General features: G+C 49.0%; 2 protein-coding genes across 3 annotated transcripts; one reads left to right on the forward strand and one right to left on the reverse strand.

The window, feature by feature from the left end:
• The first annotated feature begins 160 nt into the window (after positions 1–160).
• On the forward strand, positions 161–7,534 carry MZT2B (mitotic spindle organizing protein 2B). Of its 2 annotated transcripts, XM_036220664.1 has the most exons (4): positions 161–707; positions 940–1,088; positions 2,012–2,191; positions 7,273–7,534. In XM_036220664.1, exons 1-4 carry the CDS (start codon positions 544–546, stop codon positions 7,428–7,430), a joined length of 651 nt encoding a protein of 216 aa, XP_036076557.1. In that variant the 5' UTR covers positions 161–543; the 3' UTR covers positions 7,431–7,534. The 2 variants fall into 2 exon arrangements, with proteins under 2 accessions (XP_036076557.1, XP_015975677.1); XM_016120191.2 differs by lacking the exon at positions 2,012–2,191 and having other exon boundaries at positions 177–707.
• A 654-nt stretch (positions 7,535–8,188) lies between these two features.
• Positions 8,189–13,255, reverse strand: LOC107497857 (tubulin alpha-3 chain-like). Its single transcript, XM_036220663.1, has 5 exons — positions 12,947–13,255; positions 12,352–12,574; positions 11,327–11,475; positions 10,342–11,022; positions 8,189–8,738 (listed from the first exon to the last, which is right to left on the reverse strand). Exons 2-5 carry the CDS (start codon positions 12,470–12,472, stop codon positions 8,445–8,447), a joined length of 1,245 nt encoding a protein of 414 aa, XP_036076556.1. The 5' UTR covers positions 12,473–12,574; positions 12,947–13,255; the 3' UTR covers positions 8,189–8,444.
• Positions 13,256–17,256: the final 4,001 nt, after the last annotated feature.

Genomic DNA, 17,256 nt, shown 5'->3' on the forward strand with positions numbered 1-17,256 from the left:
AGCGAAGGCGGCTGGGTTTATGGTGTGCGGCGCGGGGGCGGGGGGGGGGGGCGGGTTCACTGCTGTGTGCGCGTGCGCAGAGGTAGCTTTTGCGCCCCTCGCGCTTGAGCTCACACAGTGTCTAAGGCAAAGAATGCGCGTGCGCAAAAGGAGAGGCCGTTTATTAGGGCCCTCGGGGCAGGCCCCCTAATGGGTCAGCTGGGCGCGCACCAATTACGTACTGTGCATTGACTGCCCTTCGTCCCACAGGCATTTATTGAGCACCCACTATATGCCAGACACTGCACTGGGTGCTGCTGCTTAAGCTAGAACGACCAATGCAGCCTAGTAGGGAAGTCCTGATCTCCCAGGAACGGTTCTCCTTGGCTCGCCATGTATTCCCCACGCCTAACATACTGACGCGTTCGTAAATGCGGATCGGATGGCGTACGGCTGCCCGGGAGGCCAGGCGGTGGCGCTGCAGGGAGATGAACGGCCGGCGGAGCCAGTAGAGGACGCTGTGGGAGGGCCGGGGGGGCACGCACCTTCCCGCCAGCGGCGCAGATGGCGGCGCCGGGCACCGGGCCCGGGCCGGGGACACCCCCGGGGCTGGAGGCGGCCCTGCAGAAGCTTGCGCTGCGGCGGAAGAAGGTGCTGAGCGCCGAGGAGATGGAGCTGTACGAGCTGGCGCAGGCGGCGGGTGGAGCCATGGACCCCGACGTGTTCAAGTGAGCGGGCGTAGATGGGGGCTGCGCGCTCGTGCGACCCCTAGACACCCCTGCTTCCAGCCGCCCGCCCTTGTTGGAACCCCGTGGGGGCCCAGAATAGAGTTGGAGTCTTGAGGGAGGTGGCCCTCCTGAGCCTAGCCCCCAGTCTGGTGGCTTTTACTGGCCTGTTCTCGCCCGAATAGCGGGGCTCGTGGTCAGAGGTCTCATTGTGCATCTTGTCTGTTATCGCCAGAATCCTGGTGGACCTACTGAAGCTGAACGTGGCGCCTCTCGCCGTCTTCCAGATGCTCAAGTCTATGTGTGCCGGGCAGAGGCTGGCGAGCGACCCCCAGGACCCTGCGGCGGTGTCTCTGCCAATATCCAGCGTACCAGAGACCCGAGGTCAGAGCTAGAGTGCTCTCTGCCCCTGTGGCCCAGGAGGTGGAGTGGCAGGGGCTAGGAGGTGGGCATTGCCTGGCTCAGCACGCGCCTACACCCTCAGTGGCCAGGACTTTCTGTCGGTCTTCTCCCATGACCCACTGGGCCCATCCAAATACTCTCCCCTTGGGCGCAGTCCCCAGCTTTGGCTTCGATGCTAGACTTGAGACAGCACCTGTAGATCAGGCAGAAGTAGAATGGGTACCCCAGAGTGGTCCAAGCAGGCTTGGCCTCATCTTGGACTTTTGCTGTCCCAGCCTCCTTCCACCTCATCACTCATGCCTTCATTCCACAAACAAGGGAACAAGACTGCTTTGGTTCCTGTTCTCATGGCATATACAGTCTCCAGGGAAAGGAAGTGTTCAGGGAGTGGGCAGGCAGACCTTAATGAAACCCCCTCGCCTGTACCCCACCTAGGCCCAGAGCCTGCCCAGGAATCTGGCCAGCTGAGCTTCCCTCCTTGATTGTGGGTGGGGAGTCAGTGTGGCAGCCCTGGCTGCCCTAGACACTCAGGGTGCAGCGGCTTGAGTGGGAGAGCACTGGGCTCAGGCTTGAGGGGCCTCCTTGCTCTCAAGAGTTGTGACTGGGGTGACAGGTGCTGGTGATGAGGGTATCATGGCAGGGCGCCCTGTGTGTCACTTCTCCCAATGGCTGTCAGAAACCCTTTGAGATGCAGCAGAACCTCCTGGGCTGGCTCCTTGGCCAGACCACTCAGGCACTCACAGACATCTTGAGAAGCAGCTGATAATGGGGTGAAGCGCAGGCCGGCCCCTGTGGGTGGGAGTGCCAGGGCCCTGGGCACTTGTGCCCCCTATCTGGAGAGGCTCTAGGATACCTCACTGACCCAAGCTCCGTCTGCTCTCTTTGTGTCTCTCTCTGACCTGCAGAGGCCTCCTTTCTCTCTGCCAAGAACTGTAGCCCCCCTGCAAGGCCCTCCTTTTCCTCGGCCCCACGGCCTGCGGCCTCTCCGGTTCTGCACCACGGCCCAGCTGCCACGCACTCGCCTCTTTCTCCAGGGCCCCCCGGTTCCCTCCGGTTCTCTTGCTGCCTGTTCTCTCCTTTTGCAGGTTGCATTTATTGGTTTATCTCTGGGGGTTGGTGCGTTCTCTTGTTTCCATGGAAACTGCTGGAGCCCCAGAAAGCCAGAGCAGCTTCAAGCTGTAAGGGCAGGACCCTGTGGAGCATCTCTGCCACACAGCTTAGAGACCAAGGACATGATTTCATGGTTTATTAAGAGACAACCTGCAGTACTTCTGGAATAAGACCAATACCCCTTACCCAGCCCAAAGGCTAACTCTTCTGGGTGAGATTTGCTCTCTATAAAGGTGCCCCTGCTCTAGAGGACAGTAAGCCGAGGGGCAGGGAAGAGGCATGTGGTGTGCTATGGAGAGCAAAGCCTTAGTTGTGAGAAACACCTTGGCTTCTTGGAAGCTGTCAAATGCCCAGGTGGGCAGCCTGCAGGATAAAACCCTGATTCCATTTTCCTGTCTGGTTCCTGAGCCGGCGGTACCTTCCAGGTATTGCCAGGTGTGGTGAGGCTTGGGGTCCAGTGCCGGAGGTCTGTGAGGGCCCGAGATCCCACAGGTGCTCTTGTTTCGTCCTCGTACACACCCCTCCCCATCTCCCCAACCTTACCATTCCAGATGCCACCTGGAGCACAGGCTAAGGAGGGGTAGAGAAGAGCCAGGGGGAAGGTCAGGGTAGGGGTGAGTGGACTACAAAACTGAGCTGAGAAAGTGATGAGTGAGTTTCCAGAGTGAGGGAGAAACTGGGAACAGAGCCTTCCTCACTTGAGAGAGTGGTACTGTTCACTCAGTGACTCCAGGTGCCAAGCCAGGCCCCTTTCAGTGCTGGGGGCACCCTGGGGCTGCAGGATGGATATGCTCTTGGTCCAGTGAGGGAGATGGCTAGATAACTGACAATGACGGAGATGGCAACTGGAACAGCAGGGGTTAAGCAGGCTGGGGGTCAGGGCCCTCTGTGCCAGCTGCAGAGTCAGCCGCGGGAGGTGGGGTGGTTGGGAAGGGGCTGAGAGAGAAAAGGTGAGGCAGAGACGCATGGCGTGTATATAGGCCATTGGTGGGAGCCAGGCCTGAGCTGGGGCTGGGAGGAGACGAGGGCAGAAGTCAAGAGGTGTGCCATGGGCATGGTGCTGGGAGCACTGGCATAGAGGGATCGGGAAGATCAGAGGGGGCTCTGAGGGAGATGGGGACAGGAGAGCAGGGCTAGACCCCACAGGGTACTTTTCTCCTTCAGTGCTCAGGCCTTGGGTCCTACCAGGCTGGGTGGCCAGCGGCCAGGACACAAGGACACAGAAGCCCTGGGGGGATGCACAGTGTGGGTAGAAGGCAGCCTGGGGAGATGGTTGATGGGGAGGAGTTGGAGAGGAGCAGGGCAGATGAGGGGCCATGCCAGGAGTATGTTGCAGCCAAGAGGCAAGGGCCACCAGACAAGACATATAGATCTCTTGCAGCATCTGTTCACTCAGACCTTCCAGCCCCCTCATTAATAGCTGGACGTGGAGTAGAGGAAATGGAGCTGTCAGAGTGATCCAGCTGTGGGAACAGTGGTGGCCCAGGATGACGAGGCGGGTTTGGGGCTGTTGGGGTTAACGGCCTTAGGTTTCCTATAGACTCGTTTCTGTCTCTTAGCAGAAGAAAGAGAAACAAGACCCCAAAAGCACAGAGGGGTAATGCTTGTCATGGGGAGGGGGTGGAGTCACTGAGGAAACTTTCAAAACAGTTGAATGTTCTCTGTTGAAGTCTAGGGAAACTCAATTTTAAAAAGATGCCCCCCTAGATTGTGTAAGGTAAAGTTTGGTGTGTGGGAGCTATGAGCTCGGGTAGAGCTGTGCCGTCTAGTGTGGGAGCCATGGCCCTGGAGCTGGTGTCCTGGAGACTCACTGCAGCCATAAGTACACACCACAGGCCCAGATGCTAAAGAATTGGCCCAGAAAGGAATGTAACACCTCATGAATAACTTTGGTATTGAGTACATGTTGAAATAACATATTAAATATTTTTGGTTAATTAAAACATTATTTAAACAATTTTTTTTTTTTTTTTACTTTTTAAATGTGGCTACTAGAAAATTTTAAATTAAACACGTGGCTTGCATCATATTTCTATCGGACAGCACTGCTCCAGAACATTCACAGTCACGCTGTTCCTGGAACATGTCCTCAGGGCTGTGTGTGCTGTGCGGGGAGGGGGCATGGACACGTCCGTGAGAGGAGAACACCTCCTAAGAAGCATAGGCTAAGTTAAGGGTTAAAAGTACATGTGTGAACATCCGTGTGGCGTGTAGGTCTTTGATATTGTTTGTTTTCTGGAAGGACTGGTTAAGCCCCTACTGTGTGCCCAGCCAGAGGCGGCAGCACTACTGGCTGGCGGGTGCACACCTTCTGGTGGCTCTCCAGCAATGGCCGGTGGCCTTGAAGACATAGGGGTGCTCTGTGCTGCCTGCTCCTGGAGCAGGGCTGTAGTGCTTTATTTTGCTTCTTCACACAGTATGTATTCACTGTACAGTCACCATAATAGCACTATATATTGCCTTGGTGGCCCCGTTGGCCCAATCCGCCACGAGGGGGCGCCCGCACCACGAAGGAGAAAGGACACTCTTGGCGAGCGGCAGGAAGGGATGGAAGTAGCAGCTCCTACCGGGACTTTTTATAAATCTTTGTCCCTGACCAGCTCTGCTGGCAGAATGGTCCCACCGGGTCTGGCCAGCTCCCCAGAGTCAGGGGCTCTCCAAGTCACAAGGCAGCAGGCTGGTGTGATTTGGGGGTTTGCTTCATTTGGCAGTCACAAAACTCTGAGCAGATACAAGCTGTTTGGGGGTAGGAGGAGCACTGACTTTTGAATACAATAAGCCTGACCACTGTTTTCAACATTCAGTGATTATCTGTTTTTGTTATCTGCCTCAGGAGCGAGCACATCCCCACCCCTTCTCTCCCCAGCCCGTGGTCATTCTTGGCTCAGCCCCACTCTCCATTCCATGTGACCAGCTCCAGAGAGTCTGGTGCTGGGTCCCCTTGTGGCTGAGCCTGAGCCAGAGCCAGCCTGGACGTAGCAGGTCTTTCCACTGTAGGCCCTGCGGACCATCCTCCTCCATCTCCACGTGTAATACAAGGAAGCCTGAAGGGATCTTCCCACTAACCCCACGTGATTCCTGAGGGTTCCACGAGTCACACAGGGCTGGATAAATGATCTTTCATCGTTAGATGGTTTTCATAATACATTCTATGGCTCAAAGTCAGGTCCTTGTTAGATTTAAAGAGAAACATTATTTACCTTTCTTCTTTCCTTGCATCCTTGAGTCTCCAGAAGGGCTCTGGTCATTACACTGAGGGGGAGGGGAAACACATGTGTGGCAAGCTGAAGGAAAGCTGACTTCAGAGTCAGGTCCTCCTCTGAGACCCGCTCTGCCACTTACTGGCGGTGAGCTGTGCCTGATCTGTCTTTCCAAGTCCTTCAAGAAATGCTCCTTGTCAAGAGATCGTGGGGCACCTAGGGACCCGGGGTTAGGCCAGATGCTACAGAAGACATAATTCTTCTTGGTATGACCTGGTGAGGTGCTATGGCCTCAGGAGGGCACTTGTATGTTGGAAGATACGGGGTGGTGGAGCCCGTGTACTCATAGGGATCCTTGCCCACCGACCAGTCAGTGGGGACCAGAATATTGGCATGTGTACAAAGGAAAAGTGGGTGACAGTTCTCTTTGTGTCTGTTTTTTGTGAGGGACTAGCTGGCCCAGCGTCTCCCCACCACAGGCTCCAGTCTCCTCTCCCTTGGCACTCGGTAACCTCTTACTATGTCTCTGTGTAATCAAGTGCATGCAGACACTTGAGTGTGAAGACCGGGAAGATGGGAAGGCGAGGCCAGGGAAACCTAAACTGTCAGAGTTCCAGCTGTGGCACCATTGTAACCCTCCCCACCATAGCGGCCAGCAAAGACCCCGCTTGCTGAGGAACAGCTCTCCAGAAACTCTCTTAAGAAGGGCTGTCCTGCATGAGTGCTGGGGAGGATTTATTGTCAGTATTTAGAGAGCATGGAAAGTGAGTCTGGTGTCCTAGAGGAGTCAGGGTCTGCTGAGTCTTAGACACAGGTGCTTCCCTTTGCTCAAGGTAACAGATGGTGAAACAGATGACTTAACAGGCCCCTAAGAAACTCTTGTTGTCTTTTCTCCAAGAACTTGTCACAGGCTATTTGACTATGAATGTGTATAGAGGTTGGGGATCAAGAGCAGAGGCAGATCCAAAGGGGAGGGACTGCAAGTCAGTAGAGCAGCCTGATCCTCCAGTACATTTTGTCCCCTGGGGGGGTCCTCTCAGTCTTAATGATGCTGTCAACACTCTGAACCCAGGGAAGCCACTCCTTTAAAATAAAGCCGCAGCCCAGGCATGGTCACAGATCTTCCCAACTATCTTCACAAAATAGAGACTAAATTAAGCAAATTACAAATCAAGGAATAGACCAGTGGTCTCCATCCGAGTGTGACTATCTGGTGGTCAGGACACGCCTCAAGCAGTCAACCCTCTACTAGAGCCCAACCATGGCGTCTGGGAGTGAACCTGAGGGCAAGAGGCTTGACCACTGCATATCTGCAGAATACTGAGTAGGTGGGAAAATGTGTGAGAGCTTCCAAGATTCAAAGCCAAAGCCGGACTTCATCTATTGATGACTTGTGTGCTTCCTGTGTCATCAGTTTGATTGGTTCAAATGGGTTCAGTCCAGAGAGGAAGAGAGTGCCTGAGGGGACAGTGAGACAGCGGCCACATGGATCGTGAGCCCTGCTGCACTGCTGGCAATTGTAGCTGACTACATGTGCTTTCCAGGACCGGAGTCGACAGGCTGAGCTTCCGTTCCCCTAAATTTACCATCAGAACTTTCCCCTCTTGCTCCTTGTGTTATTTCCATCCTAGGACACCCTTGAGGGCCTCTTGTGCACTTTGTGAAGGACTTACCTTGAATATGCCATCTCCAGGCAGTCCTGAACCTCAGGACCCTGGGCTGACAGTGTCCCCAGTTGAAAGGACTGTGACAGAAACATACTAAATGTAAATGTTGCTCAGGGAACACAAATACAGAGATGTGCTGAGATTGTGGAGTCTGCCCTGGTTCCTAATGATTGTGCTCTGTCTGCTCAGGGAGAAACAAAGGCAGCACTGCTCTTGGTGGAGGCCCAGCCCTGGCAGAGCGCAGCAGCCGGGAAGGATCAAGCCAGAGGATGCCCCGACAGCCCAGTGCTACCAGGCTGCCCAAGGCGGGTGGGGCGGGGAGGAGCCCCACCCGGAGCAGTACCTGAACCAGGTAGAGGCTTATGCTGGCCTGCCGTGAGCTCCTCCAGCCTCCTACCAGAGGCTACGTGCTGTTTCCTCTCGTTGGTAATAAACCTTTTTGAAAAACTGAGGGTCCATTCAAGATGTTTTCTATCACATTTTAAATATATTAAGGCACAAAGATTTAGAATTAGTTGTGTACTGGTCCCGGGTATGTTACAACCGAACTAACCAAGTGACTTAAACCAGGGACTTCACCCTTCTGGACTTCCTTTTCAAGTCAGAGAAAATATTTGTATTACTAGGTCTTTTATTAACAGATTTCAGTACACTTCTCTTGAAGTGAAAGGACCAATGTTTTTTTATCAAGGTCATTCCCAGGTTGCTCAGGTGCAGTGGGGGCAGCTGTTTAAGCACAAGGGCAAACTTAAGCCACCACCGACAGTGAGGACAGATGAATTGTGCAGAGTTTCTAATCTGAGGCATGAATGCCAGTGCAGAATCCAATAAAACCCTTTTCCCATAAATGTCTGCACCTTACACATTTGACTAGCAGTTTTAGGGATTCTGTGAGCAGCCCGCTTCCGTGGACCTTAGATTTTAAAACTCCAGTTCTAAGCTTTTATACTTTAGTCCACATGTCCCAACAATGGAGAAGCCTGAAAAATGGCAAATTCAATGGAAAATCCTAACTCAGTTTTTTTAGAATTTAGTAAATCTTTATGCTTTGAAACCTTAGATTGGAACTATTGACTTGCCCACGCCCCAGGTCCCGTCATGTAAACAGTGGCTCTTTAAAGACGTGGGTGGTACCGCACCTACCTCAGTAGCCCAGCATCATACAGCCAAGACCAGCCTCCCACATAGGTCTGGGAGCTTTGGGGTCCTATCCAGTCATGTGGGCAGACGAGTGTGTCCCAGCTGAGCACCACAGCAGACAGGTTTGATGCAGAAACTTTAGTGACAAACAACTTGAAACCAGCCGAGGTGTGGCAGGAGAGAGCAGAAGAGAAGTACACTCACCAGCTGCACTCTTCCATTCAGTACTCTTCTCCTTCAGCCTCGGCTTCCACAGAATCCACGCCCACCTCTTCATAATCTTTCTCCAGAGCTGCCAGGTCCTCCCGGGCCTCGGAGAACTCCCCTTTCTCCATGCCCTCCCCCATATACCAGTGCACAAAGGCTCGCTTTGCATACATGAGATCAAACTTATAGTCCAGGCGGGCCCAGGCCTTGGCAATGGCGGTGGTGATGCTCAGCATGCACACGGCCCGCTGCACCTTGGCCACGTCTCCCCCAGGGACAATGGTGAGGGGCTGGTAGTTGATGCCCATCTGCCAGAGAAGGGGAAGAGAACTGTGTGAAGATTTTGTCAAACCCAGAAAATGGTGGCTGCTTTCCCAGAAATGGAAGGCATGTGGGTGGTCTCTAGCGGCTTGAGAGAAGGCTTGGTTCACCCTGCAGTCTCTATACCAAGAAAGCAGGGTGCTGGTTTCTAGACAAGGAAAGACGTGGCCAGAGCCAGTCATTCTGGCTTGGTCTCTAACTGCCTGAAGGGCTATATCCCAGAAACTGTGACATGTGATAGGCACCCATGTGACAGAACTGTCTTCCTTCTGAAGGACACTGCTCCGGATTCTTGATACGTTACTTTCTCCACAGGCTTCAACACGAGGGGAACTGATCTCTGTAGTGGAAGCTTTTTCCACCTAGTACACAACCATGATGGTATCGCAAGGGATCATACCCCCTGCTTTCCCACCAGTCAGTGTGTGCGTTGCAGGGTGACAGGTATACTGCCAGAGGTCCTAGGACTGCTGCTACCACTGCAACAGCAGGTGGTCTGTGTGTGTGATAAATAGTGGGTAGGGGTTGACATTCAGGGCTGGACCAAGGGGGGAGCATTTCAGGCTTCATAACCAGGGGTGGCAGGAGCTGAGGTTTGGCAGCAGAATACAGGGTCAGCTAGAGCTGGGGTCAGCAAACATTGCCTATAAAGGATGAGACAGTACACATTCTAGTCTGGGTGTGCCATACAGCCTGTCACAGCCACTCAATTATGTCTTTGTAGCACAAAAGCAGCCACAATAAGCCACTGAATGAGTGTAGCTGTGTTAATGTAAAACTTTACAAAATCAGGCAACTGATCAGCCAACCATGCTGACCTCTGAACTAGAGGAAGAGAACTCATAGGAAGCCCTAGTTAAGAACCCAGGGCAACAGCCCCACCAGAAGCAGTGAGAATCTGAGCCAGAAAGGGCAACATGAAAAGCAAGGCTCAGGGAAGCACAGATCCCAGGGAGAAAGTAATCAACAGGACAGGATTTGGTCATCAAAAGGGCAAAGCTGAAACAAAACAAGGTTTCCACCCTGTGTCACATGGAAGAGTGGTACAAACTGGAGGTCTGAGGCAAACTCAGGCCAGAATTTCTAGGCTTACCAAGAGAGGAATAAAGATGTTGCAATTTTTCTCCACAAAAAGATTCATGATTGTTTTTCTTTAAACCAAACACTTCACAAGACTTTTAAATTCGGTTTACTTTCTACATACTATGGAATCAAGTGGGAGTTAATGACGCCAATAGGAACACAATTTCAAATTCAAATACAAATTACTGAATGCTGAGAAAATTCCTGTTATAAGAAAAAATATTTCTAAGGCCAACCACTATTTCCTGCTAATTCCACCACACAAATGGGAACAAAGATCCTTCAGAAAATTTCCTGTTCTGTTAAAAAATTTTCTCACCACAGATAAATAGTGTGATGACTCAGAAAGGAAGTTACGTGATACCATGGATTACATCACCACTCCGGTACGATCATTTATGACCATACCAAGAGGCTAACTACCATGGAACAGGGGGTGTTCTCCACAAGGGCAGCATTCTATCACAATGCTAAAAGGTAAAACCACTCGCTATCACACGGTCCTACCTTAAATCCTGTTGGGCACCAATCCACAAACTGGATGGTGCGCTTGGTCTCGATGGTGGCGATGGCCGCGTTGACATCTTTCGGAACCACGTCCCCCCTGTACAACATGCAGCAGGCCATGTACTTGCCGTGGCGAGGGTCACACTTGACCATCTGATTGGCCGGCTCGAAGCAGGCATTGGTGATCTCAGCCACAGACAACTGCTCGTGGTAGGCCTTCTCTGCAGAGATGACCGGGGCATAGGTGGCCAGGGGGAAGTGGATGCGGGGGTACGGGACCAGGTTGGTCTGGAATTCCGTCAAGTCCACGTTCAGGGCCCCGTCGAAGCGCAGGGAGGCCGTGATGGAGGACACGATCTGCCCAATCAGACGATTGAGGTTGGTGTACGTGGGCCGCTCGATGTCCAGGTTGCGCCGACATATGTCGTAGATGGCCTCATTGTCCACCATGAAGGCACAGTCGGAATGTTCCAAGGTTGTGTGGGTGGTCAGGATGGAGTTGTAGGGCTCCACCACAGCCGTGGACACCTGGGGGGCTGGGTAAATGGCAAATTCGAGCTTGGACTTCTTGCCGTAGTCCACCGAGAGCCGCTCCATGAGTAGAGATGCAAACCCAGAGCCGGTGCCGCCCCCGAAGCTGTGGAAGATGAGGAAGCCCTGCAGCCCCGTGCACAGATCCGCCTGAGGAAAAGCAGAGACCGTGAGTAATGCCTGCATACGCCACACCGCCAACCTCCAATGGGCTGTGGTCGCTTCTCCTTGCCTCCACAAGAATACACGGATTCTAATTGTCCCAGTGAACATGCATTACACTTTGATGTGCGGCAAAGCAGACACTAAGATGTATGAATGCACTTCAGAAATGATGATCACGGAGTCACGATTCTGGCTTGGGTTTTGCCCAAATGACCTCCTGGTCCCAATGCAAGGCCTACCCTCTCATTCAGGACAATGTCAACAGGAAGCCTTCCCAGTGCTCTCTTACCAGTTTGCGGATCCGGTCCAGGACCAGGTCAACAATCTCCTTGCCGATGGTGTAATGGCCTCTGGCGTAATTATTGGCTGCATCTTCCTTTCCAGTGATCAGTTGCTCCGGATGGAAGAGCTGCCTGTAAGTCCCTGTGCGCACTTCATCTACAATGAGGACAAACAAGGACACGTGTGCCACAGGTCTTTCAGGATGCTTGTTAACTCACCAGCATGGAGAGATTTGGGGACTGTTCAATTATACCGAGCACATGTTGTTCCTTGTAGGTCAACAGCACCAGAGAGCATCTCTATGTTAACACACAGATCACAACTGTAATCTATGGCTCTAGAGAGGTAAAAACTCAAATACCAGCTTGACTGATTCTCAGAGAAGGGAGCAGAGCACACAGACAATTCTACATGTACATACTTCTTTATTTATATGAAAGGGTATAATTAAAGGGAAAACCCTTGAGTACTAGACAGTCACCACACCAGCGTGACTTTTGCCGGGCAGTCTCATCAGAGCATGCTATGTGGCCTAGGTCTCCCAGACTGTAAAGTGACATTCTGTCTTCTCCTGGATGGCCAGTGACAAGTCCTCTCTTTGGAGCTCTCCTTGGAAACTGCCTCAGGGATCTAACCTGGAGGAACCCAGTGAACGTTCTCTACTTACCGTCCTATATCTGAGATGCAGGTCAAGACTCTCCTGCATGGCATTAAGATGGATGTTGCCCAGTACCCTGTACGCAGGGTCTACAAGACCACCTGCCTGGGCTGAGGCAGTCACAAATAAATCTGTCACCGGCTCATCTTACTGCTGGCAAAGCAGCTTATTTTTCTGCATGTGAGGGTTTCTTATATTGGGAACCTGAGCTCACATTTCAAGCAATGCCTTTCAGTTTCTCACCTAACATGGTCACAGGCATACCCGTGTGTCCATTCATCCCTTCTGCAGAGGGATTTGAAGGAGCACATTTGAGGATTTAGCGAGGATCTTCTACCCTCCCTGAAAAGCCGCCCTCAGGCCCGAATACCTACCGACCACGGTGGGCTCCAGGTCCACAAACACTGCTCTGGGCACATGCTTGCCAGCCCCAGTCTCGCTGAAGAACATATTGAAGGAGTCATCCCCACCGCCGATGGTTTTGTCACTTGCCATTTGCCCATCAAGCTGAATTCCATGTTCAAGGCAATACAATTCCTAGCAGGCATTGTCGATCTGGACACCGGCCTGTCCCACGTGGATAGAAATACACTCTCGCTGGGAACCAGAACATAAATGTGAGACCCACCTCATCTTCAAGGTAACTGTTGCTATATGGCATGCAAGTGAGACCTGATACCATAAATTAATGACAGGGATACGTTGAGAAATGCATCATTAGCTGAGTTCTTCATTGCGTGAGCATCATAGAATGTACTTACACAAACCTAGATGGTCTAGCCTACTACACACCTAGGCTGTCTGATACAGCCTATTGCTCCTAGGCTACAAACCTGTATGGCATGTCACTGTACTGAATACTGCAGATAATTTTAACACAATGGTACATATTTGTGTAGCATAGAAAAGATACAGTAAAAATACAGTATAAAAGATAAAAAAAATTGTACATGCATACAGGGCACTTACCTTGAATGGAGCTTGCAGGACTGGAAGTTGCTCTGGGTAAGTCAGTGAGTGAGTGGTGAGTGAGTGTGAGGGCCTAGTACATTACTGTACACTGCTGTAGGCTTCATAAACACTGTCCCACAGGCCCTCCCCCTGCTTCCTTCTCACAGGGTCAGAAACAGAATAATGAAGCTGCCAATGCTCTTCCATGTTCAGGGATGGGGGCGGGGGGAGGGTGATAAAAAAAACATTGAGGAAAAACTGGCTAGGTAAGGCATAGATTACCATAATAGTGACTATCAGGAGGGAGTGAGAGGTGGCCTGAGGATCAGTAGGTATAAGAAATTAAGATGGAGAGATAAAACCAGCAATGAGGTTTTAGCTATATCACATGTTGGAGCTGTGGTCAGATTAAAGAACTTGGTGGTATTTGTAAAAAATATAATAATAATAAAATTAGAGGGTGTTTAACATGAGGAAGGTGTGGAACTGAGGACTCAATATTTTGAATTTAAAATTTCTTTTTCGTTCCACTGACCCTATATGGCATAAAAAGCTCTCTCTGGCATTTAGCTGATGGAAGAAATAAAACTTATCTATGCTTTACATCATTACGGCTTGAAAATATTTCCAAAGTACAGGGACAGGCTGGTTCCACACTATCACAGAAAACTTATTAAAGTGGCAATGGAACTTTATACTGCTTAAGGTAGTTTCTATGGATTTGTGTCTTCCAAACAATCAACACATAGTTAAAAATTAATATAAAATCAGCAGTCCAGCAATTTTGCTTCCACTGAAGGATGGATTCAACATGCTACATAAGCAATGGCTTAGAAAATCAGACAAAATATATGAAATAATAGTTTAAGTCACTGGACAACAGGCAGGAAAAGACAGATTTTATCATTGTACAAACAGTGAGGAAACTGTGATTCCTCAGAACCGGGAAACAAAGTAAGCCCTACATATGCCCCAGAAGACTGCTTAGGAGTTTCCAGGCCGAAACAGTAGGAGAAGAAACCCAACCAAAGCCCAGGGATCTCCTCGAGTTGAGAAGAGAGAATTTGGTGTTCAGTGAGGCTAAGGCAGCGAGAAAACATGTCACCATACTAAAGGAGAGAGTAGCACAGAAAGAGCTTTGTGGAGATGAGCAGGGAGTCCTTGTTGAGTACACAGCTGAGTACTGCTCAGCACATGTGTGTAAGGGGCTCCTGAGTACACACCTGCCATGGTGAAAAGACCTCCTAGCTCAAAAAGCACTGAATGGAATCCTCAGCAATGGTGCCTATTGAAGACTACAATAAAGGCTGTTCTGAACCCACCCAAGACAGCTTAAGTGCAAGCCTCAAAAAGGATCAAACTGTGTCCATATGTACTAATAGTATCCCAGAAAAAAGATTAAAAATATTTAAATAAATACCCTCCCAAAATCTAGCACCCAATAATGTAAAATTCATAACATCTGGTATCTAATCTAAATTTACTAGGTATAACAAAATGAATGAATAAATAAATAAATCATAAATAAATAAAATAAAAATGCCAGAAAATATGATCATATAAGGAGAAAAAGCCATCAATGAAAACAGACCCAGAAATGACACAGATGCTAGAATTAGTAGAGTAGTACATTAAAATAACTATTATATATCCATATGCTCGGGATGCTAGAGAAAAAAATGTGTAAGATAAGGAGAAACATGTTGGATAATAAAAGGACCCAAATCGAACTGCTAATAATAAAAAAATGAAGTCCGAAATGAAAAACACAGTGGATGGGATTAACTGCCTATTATCTAATACAGAAGAAAAGATCTGAGGATAATGAAGAAGTTCCAGACATAGATCGTATTGATAATTATGCAACATACTTAATGCTATTGAATTATATGTAAAATGGTAAATTTTGTGTCATGTGTATTCTACCACAAAAAAAAAAAAAAGGTGATACTCAGCAATAAAAAGGAACCATGTTGATATATGAGACAACATGAATGAATCTCAAAATTACAGTGAAAGAATCCAAGCAACAGCAAAATAATGAACTCAATGATCCCATTTATATAAAATTCTAGAATATACAAAAAGAAAATAAAGGTGGGCAGGAGGGAGGGTTAACAAAGAGATATGAAGAAACTTTTGAGGGTGATGGATATGTTTGCTATCTTGACTGAGGTGATGGTTTCATAGGTTTTCAATACACTAATAAACATTAAACCTTGTCAAATTATACACTTTAAATGAGTACTTGGTTTTTATGTCAATTATACTGCAATAAAACTTTTTTTTTAAAGGCAAAATAAAGACTTTTTTAGACATTCAAAAGCTGAGTGAGTTAATCATTAGCAGATCACTACTACAAGAAATTTTAAAGGAATTCCTTCAGGCAGAAGGAAAATAATACTAGATGGAAAATTGGAATGACACCAAGGAATGAAATTGCTAAATATGTAGCAAAAATAAAAGACTGTTTACTATAAGATATTTAAAACATATAATTGAATATTAAAGCAAAAATAATAGTTTATTGTGGGGTTTATAATTCATATAAAAGTACAATATGATGAGCAATAGCACAAAGGCCAAGAAGGTGAAAATGGGAATATATTGTTGTGAAGTATAATATCACTTGAAGGTAGACTGGGATAAATCAAAGATGTATGTTATAATCCCCAAAGCAATCGCACACATAACAAATGAAGTGGTACAGCCAAGAAGCCGATAAAGGCAATAAAATGAAATCATAAAAATAATTAACCCAAAGAAAGAAGAAAAAATGAGGGGAAAAAGGAAAAAACAGGTGGAATAAATAGAAAACAAATAGCAACTTGGCAGATTTAAACCCAACCATACCAATAAGAACATTAAACATTATTATGAATGACATGTAAATACCAAATTAAAAAGGCAAATTGTTAGATGAAGAAAAAAACAATGTGCTAACTATGTGCTAACTACAAGAAGCCCAGAGATAGATTAAAAAGTAAAGGATAGAAGAAGATATTATCTTGCTAAGGCTAAACTAAAGAAAAGCTAGTGTGGCTATGTAAACAATGCATTTCTTATTTTATGGTATTTATTTTCTGCTGACACTACATGTTAATTATTAGTGTGCAGACTGGCCTTGGTCTGGGATGGGTGGTGTGGCAGCCATCAGATGTTCCTCCAAGCAAGTTTAGAGAAAATTCTGCCCTGGGGGAGGCCAGTAGGCATGGGGCGGGAGGGGTGCATGGGCATATAGGGACCAGGGGGTGAGCCTGGGGCAAGCACTGTGGTACAGCTTTGAGGGTATACCAGTGGGAACTCAGGGTCTCTCTGTTGGGGGGTGAGGGGTGGGGTTGGGGTGGAGGCAGACCTGGCCACACCGGGCCAACAGCACCTGGCCCACAAGGAGCCTGAGCTTGCAAGGAGGAGTGCGCTCCTCCTGGTGTGGAGCAGTATGGGAGAGTGTGGGCCAGGACCAACAGTGTTGCTTTCAAAGCAAAAAACCTTACTAGGGAAAGAGGGTCATTTCATAATGAAAAGAGGCCAATTTATCAGAAAAGCATAAGAATCCTTAATGGTTGTGTATCATGAGAGTCATAGCTTCTAGACACAGAGCTTCAAAATATACAAAGAAAAACCAATAGAACTGAAACGAAAAATAGACAATGTGCCATCAGAGATTGAGAGGGAAGAGTGGATCTCAGAGAGCGCTGAGCAGTTCTGCTGCTGCCGCTAGCCCGTTACTGTCACCACACCCCTGAGTGGCAAGCAGACCCAGTCACTGCCACCACACCCTTGAGCTTTGAGGTCAAGAACCTCAGGCGTCCCTACCCCTACCCCCAGCACTACAGACACCCAACCCAGCACCATGGGCAAGGCGCAGGCACAGGAAGATCATCTTAACAAATGTCTGGGGAACGGCATAATGGTTCAATGTAAGAAATGGATATGACTTCAGCAACAGGAAGGACACCCAGGAAGGTGTCCTTGTACATAGATTGCCACAAAGAAGAATAATCCCAGGAGTGTGATAGATGGGGAGACAGTGCAGTTGTTGAAGGAGAAAGTGTGCAGAGGGAACACATGTGACAGGCCCTGGTGGAGTTCCAGTGCAAGAAAGTAGGTATGCAGCAGGTGTGACCATTATAGACACTGTGCACATTGCAGGGGTCCTCTGTGCATTTATCAGCAGAATTACCAGAATAATGAGAGTGGGGAAAGGCGGAGGGATCAGAGAGTGCTTCCAAGGCCAGGCCCAACAGCACCGACTCACCTTACTACATGCCAGAGCTATGGATAACAACGATGTATTCCAATTCTCCAGTGCAGGGACAAGGGATGGA

The sequence above is a fragment of the Rousettus aegyptiacus genome, unplaced genomic scaffold (assembly GCF_014176215.1).
Source record: "Rousettus aegyptiacus isolate mRouAeg1 unplaced genomic scaffold, mRouAeg1.p scaffold_m13_p_5, whole genome shotgun sequence".
Taxonomy (NCBI): Eukaryota; Metazoa; Chordata; class Mammalia; order Chiroptera; family Pteropodidae; genus Rousettus; species Rousettus aegyptiacus.